This window comes from Lygodium microphyllum, chromosome 10, assembly GCF_053477565.2.
Source record: "Lygodium microphyllum isolate KBCC chromosome 10, Lygodium_microphyllum_v1.1.10, whole genome shotgun sequence".
Lineage (NCBI taxonomy): Eukaryota > Viridiplantae > Streptophyta > Polypodiopsida > Schizaeales > Lygodiaceae > Lygodium > Lygodium microphyllum.
Genome location: NC_141144.1, coordinates 3,030,076 through 3,045,350, shown reverse-complemented (window position 1 = coordinate 3,045,350; position 15,275 = coordinate 3,030,076). Strand labels below are relative to the sequence as shown.

General features: G+C 40.5%; 1 protein-coding gene across 2 annotated transcripts in view; it reads left to right on the top strand.

Annotated features, from left to right (window-relative positions):
• The window catches only part of LOC148029642 (uncharacterized), a 70,406-nt gene extending 57,377 nt beyond the window's left edge, over nucleotides 1–13,029 (top strand). For both annotated transcript variants that reach the window (XM_087685881.1, XM_087685882.1), the window contains 4 exons: nucleotides 11,709–11,761; nucleotides 11,845–11,994; nucleotides 12,130–12,222; nucleotides 12,359–13,029. In XM_087685881.1, the coding sequence (XP_087542007.1) occupies nucleotides 11,709–11,761; nucleotides 11,845–11,994; nucleotides 12,130–12,222; nucleotides 12,359–12,512 (450 nt within the window). In that variant the 3' untranslated portion in view covers nucleotides 12,513–13,029. The remainder of the gene's footprint in view (nucleotides 1–11,708; nucleotides 11,762–11,844; nucleotides 11,995–12,129; nucleotides 12,223–12,358) is intronic.
• The last annotated feature ends 2,246 nt before the right edge of the window (nucleotides 13,030–15,275 follow it).

The following is a 15,275-nucleotide window of genomic DNA, read 5'->3' as shown; positions in this document are numbered from 1 at the left end:
TGAAGACTTGCTGGTCACTTTGGACAGCAAGGGGAGTTTGGATTGTGAAGGGGATCGGGAGAACCCCATTGTAAATTAACTTTTTCTTCAATAAAGCTAAAGAAATACCAAAAGGGGTGCCAATTTTGGAGCCAATCGGGTGTGCATTGTGCAAGATCAGTAGGTAAATTTGTATTTTTAAATTTGCATTTATTGTTTGTTGCTGTAATTAAGTTGTAATCAGGGATTTACCAGCCATTCGGGGAAGCGAGATTGGCTTCACGTCTGCTTGATTTCAGCTGAAAATCACCTTCAGCCTTGAATAATTCGGGTCTTGGATCTTCAATGTCTAGTATGCTTCTTGAGGCGGTTGGTGAACCCTAATTTCTGCTATAAGTTAGGGTTTATAGCAAAGAAAACTGAAATTCCTTAGCCTCCAAGGGTCCAAATGCTGAGATTTTTGAAGCAAGACAATGAAGTGATTGGGAATGAGAGAGAATGCTGAGGAGAGAGATAATTCATATTTTTGTTATGAGAAATGACTAAAAATCAGTCAAATGCAGGTACTGCCATGTCCCAATAGCAATAAATGCTGTCGCTTGCACCTAGAGACTCAAAAATCTGCTGACACCTTCAGCCTGGGATTGTTGCCCAGCTGGCTAGGATCTCATGTAGTTGTCGGCTGCTCCAAATTTGTAAACGCTTGATGGTAATGGTTGAAACTTAACTCACGATGGGTACTCCAGCTCCTCATGATGTGTTTCCAGTAAGATTCTCTCTCTTTCTCTCTCTCTCTCTCTCTCTCTCTCTAAGCCTTCGTTTTTGCTCTCCCTGCCTTCCCCACGTTTTTCCTAGCCTCCCTTTGGAAAATGTAACAAGTGGCAGCCTTTCCAAATGAATTTCTAGCATATCCATGTTATAAAGTGGCTAGGCCACTTAATCTCTTGAGTGTCCTTTTGCCATTTTTGACCATCAGATCAGCATTAAATACCATTAAATGCCACATCTCTATTATCACCAAACAATTGAGACTTATGGCCAAATAAATAAATTAGGCCAATAACTAGCACCGAATACTACCTAGTATTTGTGTCACATAACTAACTACAAATTTTGTCTTTGATATTTGCTAATTTCCTCGGGATTCAGGCTCATTAATTTGTACTAACCTCAGTTGCACCTCACATGTGCAACATCTACTTAAGCATGAGATTAAAAATTAATCCACATGTTAAGTGAGGCTTGCAAATATACATGTCCTCTTGACACTCGTCTCTCTTTCTCTCTAGCTCATAGTAGGTAGCCATGGTTGGAGCTCTCTCTCTCTTTCTCTCTCTCTCTCTCTTACTCGCTTGGTAGAAACACAATGGAGGAGCGAGTGTGACGGAACCAGGGCGCGGATGGCGGCTTTCTTCCGTCTTCTCTCTTCGACAGAGAGCTAGGGTGCGGATGCTCTCTCTCTCTCTCTCTCTGTGTCTCTCTCCCCGCCTAGCACAATATTCCCTCTCTCAACTAGTATGTGGATGTTCTCTCTCTCTCTCTCTCTCTGTGCCCCCCTTGGTGTGATAGGATGCTCTCTCTCTCTCTCTCATAGATTGGTGGTGGAAGTCGGATGGGTGGTGTGGCAGGAGATAGACTGAATTAGGAGAGTGGCGGCATGGTGGCATGGTGAAGCAACGATGATGCTCTCTCTGTGTGTGTGTCTGTCTTTGTGCCATTCCCCTCGGCGGGCAAACAATGCCCTACAAAGCAAGGACATCCTAATAATGAGGACATTGAATAGGGCAAGCGTGACATCTCGATGGTTGGATGCTCATATATATATATATATATATATATATATATATATGCATGCATGCATGTATATATGTAAATAAATAAATAAATAAATAAATAAAGGAGATTTTATAAAAATGAGAGAGAGAGAGAGAGAGAGAGAGAGAGAGAGAGAGAGAGAGAGAGAGAGAGAGAGACTTGTTTGTTGTTGCAAGGCATCACCTCCATCAATCCCAGCGTGCACTTGGTCGCTTTCAATTAGTCGATTTGTTTGTTGTTGTAGTGCCTCCCTCAGCATCTTCGACCTACATTAGGTTGTCTTCAACGTCCCTTCATTGGCATTTGTTCCAAATGCCTCTATAAGGAAGCATGGCCTATGTTGGGGAGAGAGCGCAATGGAGTGTGAGATAGAAATGGAGCAGGAGTAGAGCTAAGAGCGAGAGTGAGAGAATCCCAAGATGAGTGTACCAGTAAGTATTACACTACACAAAGAATAAAATGTATTTATATGTTAGGATACAAAATAAGGGTGTGTTCACACCTGTAAGTTTATACACATGGAGATTAATGGAACTTTACACCTTGAAGGGACTTTACATCCAACACTCAAGAACCTCCCACTTAAAGGCCCGAAGTGGTACCTTTAAGCTAGTCAACTTCTACTAATCTAATGCAATGCTCATGTTGAGCCTTTGCAAGACTTTTAGTGATAACATTTGCAGGGTTATCTTGGGTTTTAATCTTAGTCAATGTGACAAGACCATCATCCAAGACCTGTTGAATGAAGTGATACCGAACATCTATGTGTTTGGTATGTGCATGAGACGTGGCATTCTTAGTCAAACATACAACACACTGGCTATCACAACCAAGCACTAGAGTACGTGAAGAAAGACCAAGATCCTTGACCAAAGGGCCAAGCCAAATAGCTTCCTTAGAAGCTTCTGTGGCTGAAATATATTAAGCCTTTGTGTAGTACTAAGTGCTACAATTTTTTGTAACCTTGAATACCAAGAAACAGCCCCACCAGCCAGAGTAAAGACGTACCCATTGGTAGATTTTCTAGTGTCAAGATCTCCTGCCATGTCCGAATCACAGAATCCTTTCAACTCTAGTGTACCCTTTTCATAGCATATACGCTTGTCTTGTGTACCTTTTAAGTATCTAAAGATACATTTCACTGCTTTCCAATGTGGTTTGCCCAGCCAGAGTAAAGACGTACCCATTGGTAGATTTTCTAGTATCAAGATCTCCTGCCATGTCCGAATCACAGAATCCTTGCAACTCTAGTGTACCCTTTTCATAGCATATACGCTTGTCTTGTGTACCTTTTAAGTATCTAAAGATACATTTCACTACTTTCCAATGTGGTTTGCCAGGGTTAGACATGAATCTACTAACAACTCCCACTGCATGAGCAATGTCAGGTCGAGTTGCAACCATGGCATACATCAAAGAACCACAAGCTGATGGTATGCCAAGAGGCTTAGCATCAGCCATATTAAATTTGTCAAGTACTTTGTTAATGTGCTTGTCCTGTGAGAGAAGCAACAAGTGCTGTTCTTTATCTCTTTTAATGCACATACCTAGAATGTGTTCAGCTACTCCCAAATCTTTCATTAAGAAGGTTGAACTCAGCTGCCTTTTCAAAGCATGTAAATTAGTCTTATGCTTTATTGCAATCAGCATGTCATTTGCATATGAGACCAGCACAATAAGGCTTTCATCATCAGCCCTTTTAGTATATAAGCTGTGATTTGTATGACTGCGTTTGAATCCATGACTGAGCATAAAAGTATCAAACTTTTTATACCACTGTCTAGGGGCTTGTTTCAGCCCATATAAGTTGCATTTCAGCTTACAAACTAAACGCTCTTTCCTTGGAATAGCAAAACCTTTGGACTATTTCATGTACAACTCTTCATCCAGGTCACCATGAAGAAAAGCAGTTTTCACATCCATCTGATCCAACTCTAAATCCAAGAATGCAGTGAGAGCAAACAAAACACAAAGCGTAGTCATCTTCAACACTGGTGAAAAAACCTCCTGGAAGCCTATACCTTCCTTCTATGTATAGCCCTTAGCAACCAAACGTGCCTTGTATTTGGGTTTCCCATAAACACATTTCACCTTGTAAACCCATTTATTAGGAATAGCTTTCCTATCCTTGGGCAAAGATACAAGCTTTCATGTGTTATTCACATATAGAGACTTTATCTCTTTTTGCATAGCAAGCTCCGACTTTCTCTTGTTTTCACATGACTGTGCCTCTCTAATTGTTAGAGGCTCACCTTCATTAGTCAATAAAAGGCAATCCAAAGATGGCTGGAACATTTGTGCTTATATGTGTAAACCTTCTTCCCAATGATCTGTATTGATAGGCAATGGATCTACATCCTTACGTATGTACACACCATCACCGGGTTGCTGATTTTCAGCATTTTCTTGCTGCTGTAACTTTTTTTCAGCATGTTCTTCTTGTTGTCCTATTCCATCTTGTGCATCTATTTGCTGTTCATTATCTTTTGGCTGTAGCACAATAGGTTGCTGCTCATTTTCAGCATGAAAAGGGACAGAATCTTGAGCTAATGGTTGCTGAATGGTTGGCTGTTCATGCTGAAATTTGCCTTTCTTTTGGTCAAGGTCACCATGTGTAGTATTTTTCAGCAACTTTGCCTCATTAAATATTACATCTCGACTGCGTACTATCTTCCTGTCTTGAGGAAGCCAAACTTTATAACCCATCTCTCCCTCATCTCCATATCCCATAAAGATGTCCTTGATGGATTTCATGTCTAGTTTAGTCCTCTGATTTACAGGAACATGCACAAAGGGATCGCAACCAAAGATATGCAAATGGTCATATGAAGTAGGTTTGCCAGACCAAACCTCTTCAAGAATGCCATTTTCGAATGCACAATTGGGAGAGCAATTGCATACATGAATTGCAGTTTTAAGAGCCTCTCCCCAAAACTGTTATGGGAGATTAGCTGTGGACAACATGCATTTGACTCTCTCACAAAGTGTGGGATTATATCTTTCAGCCACACCATTTGATGCAATATTGTAAGGGGCTGTCAACTCTCCTTTAATAACATGCATCTCACAAAACTTTTTGAACTCATTAGAAACATACTTGCCTTCACTATCTGTTCTTATAGCTTTTAAATTAAGCTCTTTTTGTGTGGTAACAAAAGCATGAAACCTTTTAAAAACATCAAACACTTCCTTTTTGCTCTTTAATACCTACACCCATGACTTTCTACTGAAATCATCAATAAAATTGACAAAGTACTGTGCATCCCCATGTGAATTAACAGGTATAGTGCACATATTGGAGTATACTAAGTCAAGAGCATTGGGCTTCTTAACGACACCATAGTAATAAGAAGACTTCACATGTTTTCCATATCTACAATCATTACATAAGTTGAGACTAGAGTTGAAAGTAAGGTATCAATTACCTTCTTTTTAGTGATGTGCATATCACCTGCTGCTACCATAATATCTATATCATTACATGAGGCTGCAACAAGTATCTTTCCAGTGTCAGAGAGCTTTTCAATGACCACACTAGATGCAACATTTGCCTTTGCAACTTCTTTTGATGGAGAGCTGTCATCATCTTTCTTGTCATTCTTCTTTTTCTTTCCTTGTTGTTTCTTGTAGTACCGACAATCGGGCTTTTTATGCCCTTTACTCCCAGATTCATAGCAAGTAACATCCTGTTGTTTGCCCTTGCTTTTACTCTTACTTTTGTCTTTATTTCTTACATTACTCCTTTTTTCTGACTTGCCTCTGAGATGATAGGTTGAACCATTGCTTTCTCCATTGGATTTCCTTCTAATCTTTTCATTGAGAATAGAGCCCCTAACACCATCAAAGGTTAAAGTAGGGTTGTTGGTTAGTGAAACAACCAAAGACTCCTAGCTATCAGGCAAAGTCAACAATAAGAAAATAGCCGTCAATTTATCATTGAAGGGCTACAAACTAGAGTCTTGCAATTGACTCAAAATTCTTGTGAAAGCACTCAAATGCTTTGTTGCTTGCTTGGACTCATCCAACTCCATGTTTACAAGCTTGCACATGAGATGCACTTGATTTAGTGGAGTTGTATTTTCATAAGTGTCCATCAACTTTTTCCATATGGCTTAAGTTGCATCAAGACGCTTAATGTTTGTAAGTACATCATTAGGTACAACCATTTTAATGTATGCAATGGCCTTCTTGTTAAGTCTAGCTCATCCTCATCTGTCATAGCTGCAGGTTTGATTTCCAAGAGAGCATCATCACAATCCTTGAGAAACAAAATGCCTTGCACCCAATCTTTCCACAAGTCAAAGCTAGTGCCATCAAACCTCTTATTTTCAAGAAGGGATTTAGTGTTACTGCTGCTAGAAGCATTTGCAGCCATTTTTCAGCAATGCACCCAATCAATTCTGCAATTTATGATAGCAAACAATGAGATAAATATTCAGCTAATTGCAGCCCAAATTTTTAGACAATAAGAGCAAGATTCAGTTCAAATACATGTACAGCAGTAGAACGGATGACTTTCAGCAGTATAACTGAAATTTCAGCATACATTACGTGCATACATTATTGCTAGGTGATTCCCACTTCAGCAATATCACCAAAAATACATTTGGAACATTCCCAGATCTGCAAATGATCACTAAGATTGCTGCAACATGAATATTCAGCAATACGTCAACTTAATGGGAGCTGCCCAACATGTGTACTTCATATATATGTAACCAAGTCAACTTTTGATACACAAAAACACCAAAGTTCTCTGCAATTTCTCCAAAATCTCACTAGTGGGAGATAAATCTCACTGCTTACAGCACCTAGATTGCTTTAGCAATGCTCCCGAAGTGCATGTCACATCAATTTTGCCAAAATTCACAAATTTCAACAAAAGCCCCGAAATTTCACTGACCAATCTGCCCTGATTGCATTAATACATGTTCCCAAGAGCATAAAATAGGCAAAATTTCACTAAATTTTGCAAAAGCCCCAAATTTCTCAAGTCAAATGTGTACCAATTCGGTAAATTTGGCTCAGTTGAGCAAAATTTCATTGAAACATGAAAAGCCCCTAAATTTTCAAGGCCCTATGTGCACAATTTCTACAAATTTTGGGTCCATTTTCACGGTTATGTATGACTAGCATCAGATTTAGGAAAACCCTCAAAATTTCGGGCATAAAAATGCACTAATCTAAGGACCGTGCTTGCACACATAAACCAGGGCTCAAGAATATGTGCCACGTCACAAAAAAAAACTCATGTGCTGTTTGCCTAGTCGCTTGTTTGCCCATGTCTGCTAGTGCGTGGTGTCCTCCAAGCCTGTGGCCCTCTCTTGACCTGCTATGCCCAATTCACATTGTCTATTTGGTCGCAGAGGATGATCACGATTGCTGCCACGCTGGTCGTTTGGTGGAATTATGATGAACAACCTATAGATGACTTGCGCCTAATCAATTTGATCCGTCTCTTGCTCAAAATTGACCTGTTGCCTACTTGCCTAGCCTAGCATACGTGTTTGAAAAATGACGACCTGACCTATCTAAGCAGAAAATGACCTGTGCCTTGTTGTCGAGTGACTGTCTGAGCAAAAACGAGCTTCTTCTCACGTGAAGAATTGACTCGCACTTCTTGGGAAGCACACACATTGTTGCCATGGCTTTGATACCGGTTTGTTGTGGAGAAAGCGCAATGGAGTGCGGGAGAGAAATGGAGCGGAAACAAAGGTAAGAGTGAGAGTGAGAGAATCCCAAGATGAGTGTACTAGTAAGTGTTATGGTACACATAAGAAAATGTATTCATAGGTTAGGGTACAAAATAAGAGGGTGTTCACACCCGTAAGTTTACACACGGAGTTTTATGGGACTTGCACCCTGAAGGGACTTGACACCCAGCACCCAACAGCCTATGTTGCCCAATGTGCGATTGGACGAGGTCAGAGCTTTCGTTGCTCGCCTACTATTGTTTATTCCTTGGAGATCACCTATTTGCCCTCCCGTTCTGCATTGTGTCACGTACCCCCTTGTCGTACTTCAGTCCCAGGCTTCCTTTTGTAACAGGTTTGCTAATACCTCCCCATGGATTGCACCGACTTGCCCTTGGTAGCCGGAGATCTGACCATGGATATCGAAGATGTTGCAGTGACCGTTGAAAATGATCTAGTGTAGGAAGAGATGGTATGGTGAAAAAGAGATTTTTGCTAGTAAGCGTGGCTTTTATGAGGTTGTCCTTCATTCTCCCTCAGCTCGGGATTTTCATCTCCATCAACAACCCCTCTTTTTTGATAAGCAGCTGGTGCATCTTGTTTGGTGGCATCCAAATGGCTGATTTCCAAAGCTTGCTCTAGCAAGCGTGTCCAGTATGGGTGGAACCGGAGCATTGTCTGGCTGTTTATTGGGTCCTCTTTAAAGCTACTATGGTTGTAGTGGGTCATGTGTTGGTGCTCCCTAGTCTAAAGGCAGCAAAAACAAATTGATTGTGTATGCTATGGAATATTGCAAGAAAGAGGCCCAATTGGTTGTCTCAATTGCAATAGTTTGGGGTCAGTTTGGTTTCGACTCAAGTGGGGTACTTTTTTTGGACACTGCTTCTTGTGTGGACAACTCAGTCACTTCTTGGCAGAATGTTTGGATTGAAATAGTAGATTGGCGGACCAGCCCATGGATGAAAATCACAAGGCACCCCCCTTGTCCTTTTGAGGTATAGATTGCTCAGTCCAACTAGCCTAAACCCAAGCAACTAGCTCCTCCCCTCGACTAGGAGATGTAGGAATGGACAAAAGCCTGCCGCAACAAAGGAAAAGCCATGGAGACTTCGGCGCCTATAGTACCTGTTGACCCCTTTTCTTTGTTAGACCTCCTCCATACTTATTCATGTTATCGAGATAAATCCTTTGAGGCACCGATTATCCAAGTCCTTGGTACCCCCAAGGATCAACCACCCCGTAAAGAGTAGCAAAAACAACATTGTGCCCATGATCCTCTATACTAGTTGGCTTTTGACGTTGTTGGTCGCGTCATTACTCCATGGGGCCGCAAGTATCTAGGATCTACTTCTCACTTTGCAGATCAACCCTCCTCTTCACGGGCTGCACAGCAAAGGCCCAACCCTTTTGCAACGCTAGGCGACTTCTATGAAGACGATGTCCTGGACATATTGGTAGCGAAAGCCCAGGCCCTGCTAAATCTTGTTTGTATTCTTGAGCATGTGTGTCTATCTAGTCCCGAGGTGCCTCTTGCATACTTGTCCTTTTATGTCTTTTGAATCCATCGTACCTGGTTCTTACATGATGGCCTAGAGCCACACCGAACTTTGTAATCTTGCTTGTCTATATTTTTTTTCGTAATTGATATAAATTGCCCATTACGAGAGAGAGAGAGAGAGAGAGAGAGAGAGAGAGAGAGAGAGAGAGAGAGAGAGGTGCTTCTTGGTGGGATGTGCTTAATTCCACGAGGTCTATTAAGGTGTCCTAGTCTTTTCTCATTTCTCATTTGATTGCATCTTGGTAGGAGATGTTACATTTTTGTAGTTTGGCGCCCTTCTGATTTTCATGAGGAGGAGAATTCACTGCAAGGAGAAGTATGGCTACCTCCAGGTTGTTGGATTGGCTTGATAAAGATTTGCAGCGAGACAAGTTTAATCGGATGTCTGGTTTGGGGTTACAAATAGTCCTTAATGGTGTCATTCCTAGGCAGCCCTGTCTTTATTCTTTTCGGCGAGATCTTTGCTGGTCGTTGTGTATTCTGCACTATATGTGACGCCACATTGCTTCATCTCTTTGTCTCTTGCCCTGTTGCTTGACAGATTTGGAGTCTTGTTTCCCGTGCGTGGTCCTCAGCGACTCAGCACCGGATATCAGCTTGTTCGTGGATTATGGGAAAGATGTCCTCTATGTCTTCTTTGCATTCAGATTATTCTTGCCTTTTCCATTTCCTTAGATGGACAGCCTTGTTGCATATTTGGTGTACTTACTACTCGGAATGCCTTTATTTTTGATTCAGTATTGGGCATCCATGGTCATGTAGCTCGTGTTTGTGGTTATGGCAGATCTCCTCTATGGTGTCAGCTGATCTGGTTCTTCTTGACATTGTTGCTCCCTGGCTGGATATTGTTCGCTCCACAACAGCTATCCTTTCTGTGTTAAGAGTCTTGGTAGACTTTCGTCTGTTTTTTTGCTGACTTGATGGTCTGATGTAAATATTTACTACTTAATTCAATTATCTTCACGAAAAAAAAGAGAGTGATGATTTTCAAAAATTTGTTATTTTTCGGTAATTTTTAAAAAATCAACATTCCTTTTTCGAAATGTGAAAAAGATTGCTAATTTTAAAAAATTACCAAAAAAGGGTTGTTTTACACACACACACACAGAGACACACACACACACACACACACACACACAGAATGTGTCAATTACCTTTTACGAAAAAAAAAAGAGAGAGAATGTGTGAAGTGAGGGGAGACAATGAGAAAAGTGAAATACAATGCGTGAGGAAGAAGCAAGAGAAGTGAAGTTGTTGTGCGATAGGGAGACAATGAGAAAAGTGAAATATAGTGAAATATAGTGTGTGAGGAAGAAGCAAGGGAAGCGAAGTTGTCGGCAACTTTGCTTCACTTGCAACACCGCTCTGCAGTAGCAGCATAGCGTTCCGCAAGCGCGAAGCGTGCAAGGAGCGCCGGTATCACTTGATGAAGATATTGTGCATGAGCATGCATCTAATTATTTGGTCTCATAGGTCAAATTTTGCCTTTTGAGGATGTTAATGTACCTTTCTTTCTTTCTTTCTCTATCATGGCTTCTTATGAGAAGTCTCTAGAGTGCTTATCACTAAATAGAGAACGACCATCTTTGTGGGATTGCTTTGAGCTGATGCAGAGGCAACTCACAGAGCTTTATACTTGCTGTTTTCCATACCTGCCTGCAGCCATAGACCAGTGCTTCAATTCCATCTTGATCCCTTTAAAGAGAAGAAGGAATGTGATAAGACCAACATTTTCTCATGGATGGCCAAGCAAATGGAATGCTTTTGAGGTGTATAAGCTCAATGACACATATTGGATTGGGGAATTATAGGTCATGCTACAGTTGAAGCCTATGCAGGGTGAGGAAGCTTATGAAAGCATTGTGGGTGTGCTCATAAATAAAGAGAGATTTAAGTGTGGGGATTGACATTGTGACACATGGCATATTGTTTTGCATACATGGAGGTCTTGTGCAGACTGTTTTTGATCCCCATGGCAGCCAACCTTTCCATTACTTAAAAAATTGTGTCAAATCTGCTATGTGAATGTGCCCATGAATTGATGTGCCTAGATGAAGAACATGTGGTGGACTTCATGATTATCTCAAATCGACTGGTTAGTAAATAGCAAGTGCTCTTGAGCTTTAAAGGCTTGCTATTTTGAGCTGTCTACACTAAGTGCTCGAGGAGCTATCTGCAGCTCCTCATGCACCTGAAGATGATAAAGAACATGCCTTTACTAAGAGTATCACATTTTTGCTGTATCTGGAAATCCAGCAAGATGGGGTCTACCATCTTTGTATATCTCCACAAGGCAGACATTACTCCTGGTCTGTTACCTCAGGAAGGTAGCATGGTTAGGGAGGATAGCCATGTGAACTTCTTTCAGACTTAAACAAGTCATTTTATGCATGAATTCCTATGTTGTTCCCAGTATAATGTCTTAGCCTTAAGTGCTACAAAGAACTAATAATAAGAAGTCCTAATTCTTCGATTGCTGTTTCTAATGATGCTTGGAGATTTTGTAAACCAAATTTAGGTATTTCAATGCGGGATGCATACCGGTATGAATGTTTGGTGTGGCACTTTTAGGTCTCATTCTGTTTGTGCGCAATGAAAATGCCTTCCCTGTTACAACACAACCTTGACCAGTTGATGGGTTCCCTTGTTACTCTAATGAGCAGGGCAAAGAAAATGCGAAGAAGCTCATGCGGGAAGAAAGAGAGAATAAAATAAGGTAATTTGTGAAGGGCTGGCACTACAGCATTGGCCACATTAATGTTAACCAAGCAATTGATTGATGTGTTTGATCATTCACAGAATTAGAAAGGAGGCCAAAAGAAAGCAACAAGCTAGGGCAGCAAAAAGGCAAGGAGAAAAGACAGCATCAATTGAGGTGGATAATCTCATCCCGAGCCCTGGAGGCCTTCTTGATGATTCCATAGTACAGATTTTGAGTGAACGTGAAAAGTAAGGAACCAATTTCTTTTAACGTCTCTACTCTTCCTTGTTGCCAGGCTTGTACTGTTTAGATGTATCATGTAGGTTTAGGTTTCTGGGATTTTGCATAGAGCAACAACATTTGGAGTCGTTATTGGCCTGCAGGGCAGAATTGAGCAGAGGGAGTGATACATTTTTAGCACCTGTGGAAGAACCAAAACGTCTTTTGAAGCCTAAAAGGACGAAGTCTGACGACAGGTTTTTTAAACTGCAGAACTTCAATGTCTTAAGCATAAGCATGTGTCGCACCTTCATCTTTGCTATTGATATATGGTCACTGAAATCGTCAGTTTGGGTGTGAAGCATGTAATCTTTTGGAATTTGGATGGACCAGGGTGCAGGTTGTGGTTTTGAATGACATGTTTCCTTCCATTGAGCTGGAGCAAACTGCCGTACAGTTTAAGCAAAGCCAGCTGTTTGGGAGCCGTGTTAAAAGGGACCTCTGCATGGTACAGGCATCTAGAGTTTCTGCTGTCAGAAGAGTATAAGCTGTCATATTAAAAGCACCTGCCCCCATTGTCGGGGGATTGGAGCCATTTTCCAGAATGCATATCGATGCTGTCAGAAGAGTATAAGCTGGACAGGCACGCTCTTATGACACCAAACATGATGTGCCAGCAAATTCTAAGTCGTTCTAAAATCCGCCACCTCCATTTCTTGCTTTCTTCCACTCCGAACACGAGACTTGTTGCTCTCAAGGGAGAAATCCATAAGCAATAAGACTCATCGGGAAAGTGCTAGAGTTTCCCAGTGCCAAGAAAGCCCTCTCTTCCACCCTTGCGATCGCTATTTGTTGTCAGTCTCTTCTAAATGTCACTATCTCATCTCCGTGTGTGCACGAACCACCCCAGGGACTTCGGACAAGCTCTCTCCTTTGTGCTTCACAATCGGAGATATGGAAGCTAGGGGCCAATTGTGAAACTCTTATGCTATTAGCATAAATGTTTTTTTTTATGTTTTAAGTTTTCTATGCAAAGTTACATTTGAATTGGTGATTTCAAATAAGTGGAAATCCAGTTCGATGGAAGGCTTCATTGGCCTCATATATGATCTTGCTAGATGTGCTTTGCATGATGCTATGCTATTGCAAGGTTGGCTTGTTGGGCATTTTATTGCTTCTCTTCACCCACAAAAATATAGGGATTACACTTTGCATGATGAAGTTCGTTGTTATGCAAATGCTTGCTCATTTCAATAGGCCAAGATCTATGGTTGGCCATGCTTGAATGTCAGTTAATCGTAATATTCAAAATTAATTCTAACATGCAAATTAGTTATCAAATATGTGTAATATTGTAAGCTTAGTGTGAGAGGATAATATACATGCCATGTTGGGCTCAATGTGAAAAGAAATCAAAATATATCAATGAGGCACATGCAATTGTTGCAACATATTTAAGGGGAATGTTAAACTCATATTTTGACATTGTTCTTTGAGGGGATACGTGTGAGTTTATTGCTCAATGGCTAGAAGGTTTAATCAAACTTGAAAATGTATGGGGCATAGAGTGCTCATCGTGCATGGGAATAGTTGAAATGACTGCCATTAGAGTGCTTTGAAACTGCCAATGTTAACAAATAATCTCAACTATCTTAGTTTTTTAACTTGGATTGTGAAGAGGCGCAGCGCCAAGAAAATGAAAGTCCATGCATTGCGCTTTTGGTGATATGATAATTGTTTCCTTTGATTTTGGTGTGTGGTACATATGCGTACACATGTGCATGGGTGCAATAGCAAGTTCTCTATACTTCCACTTCCCTTAGCAACTGCTCTATGCACATGCAATCATAATAGAGCCATTGATGTGGGTAGAGAGAACATCCACGCAATTGAAGGTGGTCATGAGGTTAGGTCATAGCAATCGAGTGACCAACACACCTTGCACATGTTGCGTAAATAGTTAGATGCATGAAGTTGGCATGTAATGGCTTGCTCTCTCTTTGCAAGTGAAAGTTTGTCGCAAGTGAAGCAAAGTTGCGTGTTAGAGCTCTATATCTCCACTTCCCTTGATGCTCTCTTGTGGCTTTTCCAAATGATGCAATCACAAGAGTGCCTATCCATGGCTACAAAGAACATTTATGCCGTTGAATGTGGCAAAGACATCAAACCCTAGCAATTGAGCTACCAACATACCTTAGCAATCGACCTACTATACTCATAGACATTTCACATGTTGCAAAGCTTGTAGAGCTTTGTGTAGAAGATAATAAGACACATGAAGTTATTGTGTAATGGCTTGCTCTCTTCGACATCACTATTTTGTTGTATGCAGAGTTGCATGCTATACTTCACTCACAATCCCCCCTCGTAAAAGTCCAATATGGAGCGTAAATGGAGATAATACATACTTCATCCATGGATCCAATATGCTAGTGCCGTTGCATTGTGCAATGCCTTATACAATACACTTTTGCCACTTTTGTGGCATTTAACAAAAGGTAAATGCATTCCATCAACTTTAAAATGGGAGTGGTTTTAAATAAGCTTACATATGGATTTAATTGTTGATATGTGAGTCAGTGTCTATATTGTCTATATAAATGATTCATGAAAATGGAAAGAGAGCTTGAGACAACTTTAAATATGTCTATGTGTACAAGGACTTTTATAAGTACTCCCAAAACATGCATATTCAAATGTATACATTTGCATGTGGTTTAGATCGTAACATATTTTATATATATATATATATATATATATATATATATATATATATATATATATATATATATATATATATATATATATATATATATATATATATATATATATAGAGTCTTTCTACTCCAGGATTCAATGTAGTACTAATTCAAAGCCCTCTTGGAAGAAGTAGTGATATTGCCCTTTGATTTCATAGTATGCTACCTCCTTGTACTCTACCTCCATCTTGTATAAGTAGTAGATAAGGTCTGTTGGAGAAATACCCTTGTATTTGCTTGTCTTTGTCCCTTATTGGTGTGATCAAATGTAAATCTTGCCAACAAACATATAAGATATTTTATGAGAGGGGTATTTATATGTATGTTGGGTGTGTACAAAATCCATCGCAACAACATGAGTTGCATTTGATACCATTCAATCTACAGCCTAGCTAGTTTGCAACTCCTCAAAACATTTAATCATGTAATGTCCATCTTGATCACTGTATTGAGCTCATGGTATCACATAGTGAAAGTGCACCTACCTTCATCCCATGTACACTAAACCTTGTGTTGGCAACTTGCTCTTGATCATGTGTGCAATATCATAC